The 13,271-nt window shown below is 41.4% G+C and overlaps 1 protein-coding gene across 1 annotated transcript in view; it reads left to right on the plus strand.

Annotated features, from left to right (window-relative positions):
* The first annotated feature begins 772 nt into the window (after nucleotides 1-772).
* SCIN (scinderin) overlaps nucleotides 773-13,271 on the plus strand; it is a 48,245-nt gene continuing 35,746 nt past the window's right edge. Inside the window, exons 1-3 of the mRNA XM_083866662.1 lie at nucleotides 773-976; nucleotides 4,637-4,791; nucleotides 6,160-6,321. Coding sequence (XP_083722788.1) covers nucleotides 778-976; nucleotides 4,637-4,791; nucleotides 6,160-6,321 — 516 coding nt within the window. The 5' untranslated portion in view covers nucleotides 773-777. The remainder of the gene's footprint in view (nucleotides 977-4,636; nucleotides 4,792-6,159; nucleotides 6,322-13,271) is intronic.

Here is a 13,271-nt window from a genome sequence, read left to right on the forward strand (position 1 = left end):
GTGATTTGCTGTAATTTTCATATTACAATAAAATCTGCAATTGTCATGCTGATGTACCAAACATTTATAAAGGAGATAGACAAGTAGGAAGTGGGTTTAAAGCCTTTGGGCTGCTGCACAGTTTTGGAAAAACACTGGCAGAACCCTTTGAATTTTCTGAGAAAGGGAAATTTATATAAATTCTGGGCTTCATCTGGAATCCCAGATGAAATATTCCCCCCTCTCCCGAAAGATTCCTATCTGTATTGAACAAAAGAAGTGAGATTAGTGGGTGAATGAGGGCGGTGCTCTGCCATTCCAGCCGGGAATGAAAAAGCGCTCCGCCACAAGTGTAAGCTACAGAAACTCTTTGTGTTCTGGTATGAGCAGTTCATACAAGGCAGATGTGATAATTATAGAAGCAAACAGCACAATGCTACAACATCCGCAGACACTGGATTAGCCAGTTTGTACTTCTCTTTCTTGTCTTTTCTAGGTTTTCTCCTATTATTTTAGAATAGAGAAACGTTCTCTGCTTGCAGTGAGGGTGGCTGATTTTTTTCAACCACCCCTGCTACGGCGCTGGGCACAGAAGCAAGAGGGATTCCGGGCTAGGTTGTTTTCCAGGCATGTTAGAAGCGAATAACCAAAGGGCAGCTCAGCCGGCCCCGGGCGCGGCTGGAAGGGGCGGGTCGGGCGCATCCCCGCGGAGCGCTCCGCACCCGCCCCGGCCCCGCCCGCCCGCCCAGCGCTATAAACGGGCCGTGCGGAGGCTCCGCCGGCTCTCCGCGTCCAGCCATGGCACCCGAGCGGCCCTCGCCGGCGTTCGCCGAGGCCGGGCAGCAGAGTGGGCTGCAGGTGTGGCGCGTTGAGCAGCTGGAGCTGGTGCCGGTGCCCCCGAGCTGCCACGGCGACTTCTTCGTTGGGGACGCGTACCTGGTGCTGCGCACGGAGCGCCGCGGGAACAACGTCGCCTACCGCCTGCACTACTGGCTCGGTAGGAGCGTGGGGAGAGCCCACCCTGCTGCTGACGGGCCTGCCGGGCTCTGGGGGTCGGGGGCCGGGGTTTCCTCACCCTTCTAGTAAGGCTGCGGGTGTGAGGCTTCCAACAGGGGTGCTCGAGGTGGAGGCAGAAGTGGGGCTGCCACCAAGGAGCGGGGTGGTGCCCAGCGTCATCCCTTCTGATGCTGGGGGACTGAGTGGTGGGACAGTGGGGTCAGAAAGGTGAACGCTTTCTCACTTTGTGGTGTTGGTTTGGAAAAGTATTGAAGTTTTAAAGTCAAATCTTGGCTGCGCCCGACAGAGGTTCTGGAGTGAAATCCTTCCTTCATCTACCAGAAGAGTTTTCTTGCCTTTGCTTCTGTCTGGATGAAAATGTCCTCTTGGCCATCTCCTTGTGGTTTTTTTTGCCCTGGTTAGTGTCCGGGTGTGCCTCTTCCAGGTAGAATAATCTTGCTTTCTTATGGTACAGAGGTCATGTGCAAAGACACCAAGACACCGGGTTTTCTTTAAAATCTCGTTAATATCAGTCTGACAGCCTACTGGAGTTGGCTTTTGCCTTTCACCTTGACTAGCCCACTTTACATCAAAGCTGAAGCCTGACATAAAGGTTGTGTTTTACGTGACTTCCTCATCTCCTGGAGGTTTCCTGTAACTTTCCCCTCTGGCCACAGAGTCATCCTGCCACAGCGATTGCTGTTCAGCTGCCTGAAACTTACTGCCTTTTTTTCTTGTTTCACCAACAAGTTTGTGTTTGTAGGCAATCATCTCAATGAATGCATAAAGAGAGGTGTATTAACGTTAATGTGCTTGAGTTGCTGCAGTTCTCATTGTACTTTTGCATGCATTGAAAAACAATTGCAGCTAAAGCTTCGATTGTTTCTGCACAAATGTTTGAGCGTTGAGTTTGCATGTCTTCGGAGTTTTCCAGCTGGCAAGCAGGATAGTATCTGCCTCTGGTAAGAGTATAATCATAGATGACAATGTGAATGAATTTCTGGCAGGGACTTTTCTGTCAGCAGTGCTGCTAATTAGTAGCAGGGTTTGGCTGTGTAGACCTTTCTCAATGAAGCTGGAACTACTTGTGTTTTAGTGAAGGTCTAGTAGACACATTCCAGGGAGTGATGTAAGGGCTATTTGCAGCTCTTGGTGAGGGAACGTGGAACAGCGACTGACATTTGCAGCAATTAAAACCTCATTGCTGGTGGCTAAAGAGCTTTAGTTGCACATATTGATGCACGTGTTGTGCGCAGTGGTGCTATCTAGATATCCTAAATGGCTTCAGGTGATCTGGGCACCCACTCTTGTGCAGCTGGCAAGGTGGCAGCAGGGAGGCTCACTGCTGGCAAATCCCTTTGGGCTTGCAAGATACTCCAGCAGCAGGGTGGAAAAATCGCAAACACTGCTGCACGCTTAACAGGAACAGGAGACCAGGACTTCAAATAAGCTGAACTGGGAGGGCTGATCACACTCAGAGCAAGAACCACAGAATCATTCTGGTATTTTTAGCTGATTCACACAGCTGTTATGTACACCAAACTTTTCCCTTGTAAGCAAAGACTGTATAACCTGTGAGCCAAGAGGATCACAATAGGGTCTTTCTAAAGACTTCCCATAAGTGTCTCTTGATAGCGGTCACTATTACTTAGACTTCGGGATGTAAAGAAAGAATTCTTGTGATGGGGGAAACACTGCAGACTTTGGTCTTATGTACTTACAAGGGCCTTGCCATTTGGTGACACAGTCCTACTCCTGCTTGTCATCTGTGATATGTTATTGTGGCAGCCACATACAGTGACTGAGCATGAACAGATTCTAAACAGCAAAAACAAATTTTCCTATTACGTAGTGGGAAAGGTCCTCCTAATTCCTTGCTTAGGCACCCTCCAGGGGTTAGAAGAAGGTCTAGAGCATGGGAGGATGGTCAGTGACCTCAATGTGCTGACAATCTTCAGCTGTGACTGGCATCTTATGGGTAAAGTGATCCCACAGTTGTTCTGCCATGCTGAAGCTTCCTATGGGAAAACCATTGCTTTCCTAAGTATCTCCTGTACACTGAGATGCTGTTGAGGTCGGATAATTTCTGAGCAAGCTCACCTGGGTGTATCAACAGTGTTGGCATGGCCAAGCAATCAACGTGGATCTGTTTTGCTGCAGCTGTATCCACTTTTAATGTTGCTCAGACATCCTGACTCAGTTGTCTCTACTGGCACTTGAGAGATGCCTTAGCAGCTGTACTAATCCCTAAGGGAACTGTCTGGACTTGAAACTACCATTAATGGAAACAACATGCACTGTGCCAGTATGAAACTACTTGTGTGAGTGAGATTGGCTATACCCCACTTAGTATCATTAATCAAATCATGCATGGTGGTTTTTAACCCTTGTTCTCAAAGAAGTCATAAAATCTGTCGATGTGAACCAGGATCTGTTTGGTAAAAACTTGGGGTTTTTTCCATTATGCTCTGGCTTATTTGTAGCTGTTTTTGCCTTAGACTGTAAGGTAAATCTGGTGTTCATACAAGCTTGAGTAACCTATGCTTAGATTGATGCTCACTTGATTTTTTTTTAATGGTGTTTCACTTAGTATTATTGCCTAACAGTTATGAAACCAAGTCTGATAGTAGGTCTTATCTCTGACTCTGTTCAAAAACCATTTTTTCTTTAATCCCGAACCCTGCTATGTAATTGCAGGTAATAATTTAGAAGGATCTAGCCTTAATGGATATGATTGCCCCTATTTAGAAAAAGAAACGAAACATCCCTAAAACCTTCAAAACTTTACCACCAACTTTAAGGTGGTACCCAGGTCTGAGAAAGTATATTGGAACATAGCAAGTTCTGTCATGGAATGATTTGGAACCAAATGGAAGACCTTACCTTTCCTTTTTTTTCTATAGTTACTGAGAAGCCTGGTTTTTTAGACTTGATTCTATTTGTGCTTTTCTTGAAACAATTAAAACTGCTGAAAATGTTCATCAAAAATGTATGGGCACACATTAAAATCTTTGGCTTAATATACAGCCTGTTTTTGGCATGTACAGGCATCAGCACACTAGATCAAGAGGCTATTTTACCACAGTCTTGGGAATAGGCTAATCACTATAAGATACAAAACAAAGTGTGACCTCATGAAGCAAATATCTGAGCCCCAAAGCTGCTTCTCTTTCTCCCAGATGTACCAGGCAAAATATCTTGCTTGCATTATAGTGTCAAGAGGACTGCTTTTGAATTATTTTGGCTTTATGGCTTGGTGAGTATTTCTTAGAATAAATATATGTTTTACTATCCAGACAGTCTGTTCACATGACCTTTCTTTCTTTGAACTTCTGCTAAAAGTCCAAAAATCATTACAGGTGACACTTGCCATGCTAAACTCAATTAAATTATTCTTTTGTTTGAAGATTCTAATAGAAGATGAACTTCACTATTTTTCACTCTTATTTCCTTATGAATGCAATTCTACAAATAGTCAAGAAATGGTCTGGAAGATCATGTTATTTGGTGGTGAACAAGATTGTGATTCAGTGCTTTGTTTCCACATAAACATGGGTTACACAACCTGCTGAAGGCAGTGCCCAATTGTTGCAAAAATAATTTCTCCAACTGAATTCAAAATTACATTAATGCTTTATTGACATATTTCCTCTTATTTCAGGGAAAGACTGCACCCAGGATGAAAGCACAGCTGCAGCTATCTTTGCTGTTCAAATGGATGACCATCTAGGAGGAAAGCCTGTGCAGAGTAGAGAAATTCAAGGATATGAGTCTACTGAGTTTGTGGGTTACTTCAAAGGAGGAATTAAATACAGGGTAAAGAGTCTGTCAAAATACATTTTGAAATTAGATGTAACAATTTTCCCTACATAAAAATCAAATGTTTTTCTTTGTAAATAGAAAATTTTAAAAATAGTTTATTGATGCTTTGTGGCTTTAGATCTGAACTACCCATTGTAAACTGTAGGAGTCCCAGTGTTTGTACAGAAAGCAGCAGCTTGTATGTCTGTGCCTCTTCTGATATGTGAAAACCTTTCCTAATTTTTTTCCCCCCAAAATAAAGCTGAAATTTCATACTTGTGTGTCTAAGAGAGCTCACAGTAGGGACTCTCTGGGAGGAGTTAAATCTCACAGAAATAATTTCTGTCTTGCAGACCAAATATTTTTGTTCAAATGCAGAACCCAGTGTGCTCCAGTAGTTAGAAACATGAATAGAGTGGAAAAGATCAGAACTTCACTTGAATCTAAAAATTATTTTGCAGTTCCTTGTGTCACTTCCAGAAGCTGAATAGCTGAAAAGTAACTTTTTTTTTCTACATCTGTGGGGAGTCTTTAAGAATAAAGTAATGTATCTCCTGAGAATATCTCCATAGTAGAAGCTCTGGGAGCCATGGCTCATTCAGTCTTTTTTCCCCCATTATGAATATTTGTGACTTCTCTCTGCCTACACAACCAAGCTTTTAATTCTGCATAAGTGAGGTTGGCAGTGACGCACATAAACATTTACATTTTGGGGTTTTATTTTGCGATTTCATGAGTCACTCTCTGTTCCAGCACAAGGTCTGGGTCTCCCAGAGGGGAATGCTGCCTCTCAAGGGCAGACATCCAAGCTAGTTTACAGGATTATGCTTATATTTGCACTCACTGATTGTAAATCAAGTTTACTCTCACTTCCCCTAGTTTAGTACTCCTTGCCAGGTTGACTCTTAAGTTGCAAATATTCCTTTCATAAAATTACAGAGCTGCTGTGGAATTATCCATCCATCTACATGTAACCAGGGCTAAAACCACCTGGATCTCAAAGATTCAAGTTCAGAAAACTTCAAAAGGAGTTGCATATTTCTCTGCTTTTCCTCAGTCCTTGACTTTTGTCCTAATTATGGGGTTCAGTGTTATCTCATCCTCTGATGTGCTGTAAATTCTATGCTTTCACTTTCTCTGCTTATCTGAAAACCCTTAGAAGGTGGGTGATACCTGCTCTCTTGGCTAAAGGTTCACACCTGAGAGTTCAGCAGCAGCGGTGTCTGTCTGGTCTGTGGTCAGCACTATTAAGCAGTACATTACTTTGGCTTGCTTCTCACTACATAAACCATTTTTTCCTACTGCTATCTCCTCATCTGTAGCGAAAAAAGTAATTTTGCAGAAATGAAGCTGAAATAAAGCTGGCTACTTTGTTTTATTCAGGCAGGTGGTGTAGCCTCTGGATTTAATCATGTTGTCACTAATGATCTGAGTGCTCAGAGGCTGCTGCATATCAAAGGCCGGAGAGTTGTAAGAGCTACAGAAGTCCCCCTGGCTTGGACCAGCTTCAACAAAGGCGATTGTTTCATTATTGACCTTGGAAATGTAAGTATTTTCTAGAGCAAAACACTGAAAACCAAGAGTTGCGTCCCTTCCAAGGTTTGAGTCATCCCCTAAAATGCAAAACTGATTTTGTCACTCTTGTGAACCGGCAGAAAGAATCTGCTTTAGGAAATTAGTTTTAGTGTCACAGCACTTTAAAGGTTTCAAACTGCCCTAAATATTTCCTGAAGTGTGCACAGATTATCCTTCAAGAAACACTTCCCTTTCCCATTCAGAGCATTGGGTTTTTTCCACTACTGGTGTCTGAACAGCTTAAACAGTGCACTCTAAATCCAGTTTGACTTTGGCACTCTCTACCCCATGAATGGGATCAGGGTCAGTGTTCAGAGCAGACACAGATTCAACCATTCTCTTAAGAGCATTTCTTCATAGTCATCAAACTCTGATAGTGATAGTTGATCCTAAAGAAATAGCTGCAAAAGTGATTATAAAACTACTTGAATATTTCAAGAGATCACTTTAGAAGTAATCCTGTGCTTTCAAGGCTTTCTGCTGAAAACAAGTAGACACAGCACAGAAGAATATTGACACATAAGAGAAGAAAATGCTGTTTGTTTCAAATGGTTTAAAGTATAGTGCTGTTGCCTCTAAGCTGTCACATGCTAAGACCTTGATACTAAGAGTAGCAGCTGGGATGTAGTACACACTAATTAGATGCTAGTTATCAATTTGAAATTATTCCCATGCCTGATATGTTCACATATATAAAATGGAAAGCATGTGAAAGGAAATAGTTTATCTGCAGTTGGTTTTAGTTCTAGTGTTTCATAAGGAAGTGGTTAGCTGCTTCAAGATCTCAGAGTTCCCCTGACCTATTGATAAATGGGCTCTTCTCAATTCATGGTGTGCATTTAGCTTTTCCTCTGAAAGTGTCCCCTAGCATGACAGTTGAAGATAATCAGTATAGCTTCTTGATATCAATATGTCTTTGATTTTTATTACGCTTCACAGCCGTCTGATGGAACACCAAAAAGTGTTTTTTGAATATGATCCTATTCCTCTTACATCAATGTGATTTAATCATCTGGAACAGCCTGGCGATCAGTAACCAAAGTAATCTCGCAATGTCACTTTGCGTAAAAAACCCAAATCATCTATTCCCTTCCAGAGTTAGCCCATGGGAGATGGAAAGTTTGGAACTAAACATTGCTAGAAAATGCTGCTTTTGCAGTAAAGCTGTAATGTGGCTTGAGTTTTCTGGAGTTAACCTCCCATGGACATGCTGTGGAACTGGGTGTACTCTATGAATTCAGCTTGTTCTGATCCTTATTGTGCTGCAGTGACCCAGATGACCTTGACTAATTACTCAGGCTGCACTGCAGGCGAGGCAGTGACACTGATGAAATGCACTATGCGTGTATTGCAGTGTTACATGTATAGCTTGGGGCCCATCCCTTTTGGTGGGAGGAGGGTGTTGTCACTAAGCAATTTAAATATAATATGGCTTTAGAGTCTTTATCTGATACTGATGGTACATTGGGAGCCTTTTACTATTTTTAGTGTAACATCACCAGTTTCTGATTCACTGTTTGACAAGACAGAGGTCAAGCAGCAGTGCAATGCTGTGCCTCTGCAGGAAGAAAGATTAGATGGGAACAATATCTAGATTTTATTTTTTTTTTTTGCCATTTTATGGGAAATGTCAGTCAAATCACATGACTAAACCAATTCTTGGTCTTGTCATGTCAGTTGTGTCAAAGAGATGGGTTTTTCTGGATGTAATGACAAGTTAAGGGAAAAAGTGTTTTATTATCTGGATATTCATAGTCATAGGTTATTGCATAAACCAGACCATGCTGGTGTGAGGTGAAAATGTCTGACATAGTTCAAGATGAAGATGTACAAGTCTAGTGAAGTCCCCCTTAAATAAAGGGGTGTGATGGAAAATATGATGTCACAGGAGAAACCTTGTTCAATTTTTATAAGAACTATTTTTCAAGCTGAAATAACTGTACTTCATATTGAAATTTTCCATGACTGGAAGCCCACTGTAAATGGGTGAGGCTTTTTGAGCCTTTACAAGAGCTCTGCATTGAATTTAAGTTCGTTTGAAAAAAGAAAAGTATTTTGGCTAAAGTAGATTCCTTTACTTAACAATTGAAATAAAATTAAATAGGGTTGCTTTTGAGTCTTGGTATTTATTGCAGACCACTGCAGATTCATTGTCTTAAGAATAATGGGTGGTAATTGCATAAAATAATGAGCTTATGGTCAGTGCTTTTAATATCAAATTATTGTAGTGTGTCAAATAGATGAATTTCCAAGATGTAGTTTCCCCAGTCTCTTAGCTAACCAGAAGGATGGTCTCTATGGCACTGAAAAATTGCTTGTGCTGTCCATTTTGTATTGTATTTTATCAAGCCACTTATCTAATATAATAAAAAGTAATTTCAGTTTTCCCATTGAGCTCAATTACTGCAGTATTTTAAACACATGGTTTTAACAGATAAGGGAAAATTATGAAAGGTAATAATGAATAGAAATAAAATCATTACTTATCACTAGGATTTCCTTTACAGGGATAGTGCTTTAAACAAAAAGTATGTGTGGGCATTTTAAGCTAGGTACACATATTTACAGTTCAAGTTCTGATGTTTATCTCATACCTAGATCATAGAATAGTTTTGGTTGGAAGGGACCTTTAAAGGTCATCTAGATAACTCCCCCTGCAATGAGCAGGGACATCTTCAACAAGCTGAGGTTGCTCTGAGCCCTATTCAGCCTGATCTTGAATGAAAGTTATTCTATCCTGATCCAGCCTTCTAAGTTACTGGAGTCAAACCTTGGCTGGAAATAAGATCAAAAAATAGTGTTGTAACTGCCTGTCTCCTGACCCCTCTCTTAAATGTGGTCAGGATCCCATGGGGCTGTGTCCCATGTGCACAACCCACAGAGCACCTTGGGCTGATTTGTTACTAAAGCACATTTACAGCACTTCAAATACCCTGCCCAGGTCTCATCTTGCCTCCTTTGAATTTTCTTGGCTGGAAGAGAAAATAGCTGCAGAAAGCAGAAAGCAGCACTGTCTGTGCTATGAGGGGAGTTGGTATCTGTGGGAAATGTGTGAAGACCTTTTAGTCAAGCAGTCCTCTGTAACACCATGAACTGAGAGCTATGACTGTACTGATCTTCCTGTAGAGTGAGTGATCTGGAAGAGTGATGGGATGCCAGACCCTAATTTAAGTTGGGGTGGTTTGTCTACATGGGATTTCCATGACAGCTCATTGATAAACCTGGGAATTTCTCTGTAAGGGAGCCTTTGGGCAGGCAAGACAAGTGCAGGGCAGTTGCTGAGAAGGCTGGAGTGGAGCACACCTTACTTTTTCAGGTGCTGCTCAGTGCATCTTGTCTGGGTGTAACTCTGCTCAAGGCCTCCCAGGGGCTGTTGTTTTCTGCCACACAATCACAGAATATACTAAGCTAGAAAGGAACCAACCTGCAAGGATTGGGAAGTCAAACTCTGAGCCCCACACAGGACAGCCCCAAGAGTCACACCATGTGCCTGAGAGCATTGTCCAAATTCCTCTTGGACTCTCTCAGGCTTGGTGCTGTGATCATGTCCCTGAGCAGTCCATTCCAGTGCCCGACCACTGTCTGGATGAAGAACCTCTTTCTAATATCCAACCTAAACTCCTCTGATAAAGCTTCAGACCATTCCCTTGGGTCCTGTCACTGGACACCAGAGAGAAGAGATCAGTGCCTGCCCTTCCTCTTCCCCTCAGGAGGAAATTGTAGACTGCAATGAGGTCTTCCCTCAGTTTCCACTTCTCCAGGCTGAACAGGCCAAGTGACCTCAGCTTGTGATCCTCACACAGCTTCCCCTCAAGGCTCTTCCAAATCCAGTCCTGAACTGAACTGTTGCTGGTATCCAACCTGAGAGGCACCAAAGCTGGGTTTGACGTCGGTGGCCTAAAACTGCCTGGCGTTGCTCTGTGCTCCCCTTTACCTCCAGATGCAGCTCTCTCTGTTTCACCCCATCCTCCAGCCACCTCCCCTTAGACACAATCCTTTTTCTTCCTTCATCACCAAGACAATTCTCAGAACAACAAGGAGCAGGAGGACATGGAAAATGATCACAGAAGGCAAGGGAAAAGATGAATCACTGTGAGTAACAGTGATTGTAGTGAGTATGTATGTAATGAATAACATACATACAGTTTTCGAGGCTATTTTAGTATTTCTCTAGATGCATATGTAAATATACTGTATATGTGTTAAAATAAGGGGATGAAGGGCAATGTGTGATATCTTCCACTGAGGTTTGAGCTTGGGCCTGATTGCAGCTGGAGAGTTTTGTCAGTACAGGAAAAGTTCTGCAGGCAGAACATCACCCTTCTCCCAAAGGAAAACTGCAGATGGGTGAGGTGATAACTATAGCTCAAGCTAAATGAAGATTGAAGGTAAACTGTACTCAGTTATCCATTCTTCCTATTCCTATAGTGGTGCTTATAAACAGATTTATAAACAGCCAAAAGGTTGCTGGTTTGAAATGTAAAAGCCTACAATATTCTTAGAAACAGCTTTTGCCATTTAGCAATCAATATATTTCTCAAGGGCTTCATGAATCCAAACGAAAATTAAGAAGTTAGAACTCAAAAGTATGAGACTGAACAGAGTTGTCATCATGTATCTGTCAGCATGTTCCTACTAGAACACCTGATATAATAAGCATGTCAGAAGAAGAAAAATTGCTGCCTTGCAACAAAGACCCTAGAAGAAATACATCAGGCAAAAATGCTGGGTTTTTATGACAGCTGTTAACTTTGTATAGATTAAATTATGTTTACAAAAAGAAAACTAACTTCTGCTTTTTAAAGAGCAAGATAACAGATACTTGCTTTATGATTATGACCACAGGGTATGATTCAGCATCACATTGCAACCTTAAGCACAGTTGTCTTGGTGGCTTCTGTTATCTTCTTTTCTCACTATTTCTTTTAGGTGGCTTTGCTTCTCTTCCATTGGATAAAGCAGTTCACAATAGGCATATTAATTGCTTTAATAAAGTCACTGTTACGGTAAAAACAGGCCTGGAAGAGCAGATTCTTGTATTTTGCAGTTCATCACTGTACATTTCTAGTTGCTTTCCCTAGGTCTAACAACTGACTCATGTTGTTTTTCCATTCACATGTTTCTCCTATAACTAACCTCTTCCCCAGTTTCCCCCAGCTGACAGTTAAACTATTGCTCATACTGCAGCAGGGAGCTGCCAAACAAGTAGCTGAGCTTGAAGAACTAAAGTGCTTAGGTTCATAATTAACTTTATAGACTTATTAACAGCATTAAAATGTTACTCTGTCTATACAATGTGTATCTTGGTAATCAAGCATCTTAATTTTTCTGTAATTCTGTGAACCAGTTACTCCAACAGTGTAAATGCCAGCATTTACATCGGGAAGTTGTTATAGTATCAAAGTCATCAGATGGAGGAAAAAAAAATTAAGTCCTTTTGCCCCCACTTCAGTTAAAGTATTCAGAGTATGGATTTTTTATTCATACTCTATGGACTGGAGAGTTTCCCCTTACCCCCATGTGTACACAGAAAAGTCGCTGAACCAGAGATCATTGTTTAAGCTTCAGGTGGACTGGACACACATGTATCCACAAGGATTCAGTTAAGTTAGTTTTCTTCCTAATGTTGTAGGAAATCCAGATGGTTTGCTGCCTGAGCTGCTGTTGTTTAGAATTAAGATTATGCTGATATTGACCCCTTAATCCGCTGTGATATAGCAAGAGCTATTTCTAGTGCATACTAGCAAAACAGGTGTGAGAGGAAAAATGAATGTACTGAGTGCATGACTCTGCTATATCTGACTTATTTTTATTCTGAAAATTTGTTCTGAGTCAAATGGGAGACTCCAAAGTCTGTTTACAAAGACACTATTGTAATTTTACTAGGGCCAGGCTCATGGTGGCCTCAGAGGTATTCTGGCTGAATGAATTTGGAGTTTGTTTTGGATTATCAAAACTCCACAACTTTCAAAGGTTCACTGTATTACAGTTTCAACCAACTAGATTTTATGGATATGTGAAATGAGAGGTTTTTTCCTGCCTGTATCAAGAATTCAACAGTCAAGAAAGGAAAAAAGTGAATAATTTAAGGAGAAAAATGCCTTCAGAAGTCTATATTAATCTGGTTGAATCCAAACATTCTTCTTAATACATATTGTGTCAGATCCTTTAAAAACCTCGGATGTCTGAGCTGACAAAAACCCCTGCATTCCAGTTTCTTTTGTTCAGTTCACTTATTTTCCCCAACATGTGGACTTTGTTTTCTTGTTTTAGCACTTTTCTGTACTCAGAACAAAAAAAAAAAAAAACCAAACATAAAAACTCCATACTCTTGTTTTAGGGCTCTCTGTTATGTTTCCAAAAACTTGGTGTTTGAAATACAAATACCAATGTAATATGCCATTGTTTTACAAATACTTAGAACTGAAGCCATTAGAAGTATTTCTGTTGTTTGCAGATCATATATAATTTTTTTCCAAATATATTTCTATTTTGTATTGGCCTTTCTTTGTTAAGCATAGTAAGTTTAATTACAGGACTAGACTTTTAACAAGCTAAAAGGAACCTGTGCCTTATCAGACCAGCTGTTCAGTAATGACCGTGAAGAGTCTCAGCTGAGTGCCTGCCCATTATTTTGATAGTAGCATGATAAGATGTGTATAAAGCTTTGCCAATATTCATCCCTGTGCCTCTAGCATTGCTTGGCTTTTTTTTCCCACTTCCTTCAGGAGGTCAGTACTAGGAGTGCTGGCTCTTTTGGGGACTCCTACATCACAGCTCTTCTCCTCCTGACCCAGCCATCCTTACAAGCCTCATCAGCCTTCCTTCTGCCTGCTGTGAAAACACTAAAGTGGCCTTCTGGGATGTGGTTATTTGCTCAGGCTCTGATCTGCTTCTGAACAGCAGCAGCTGAATCAAAG

This window comes from Zosterops lateralis, assembly GCF_965231275.1.
Source record: "Zosterops lateralis genome assembly, chromosome: 1".
NCBI lineage: Eukaryota > Metazoa > Chordata > Aves > Passeriformes > Zosteropidae > Zosterops > Zosterops lateralis.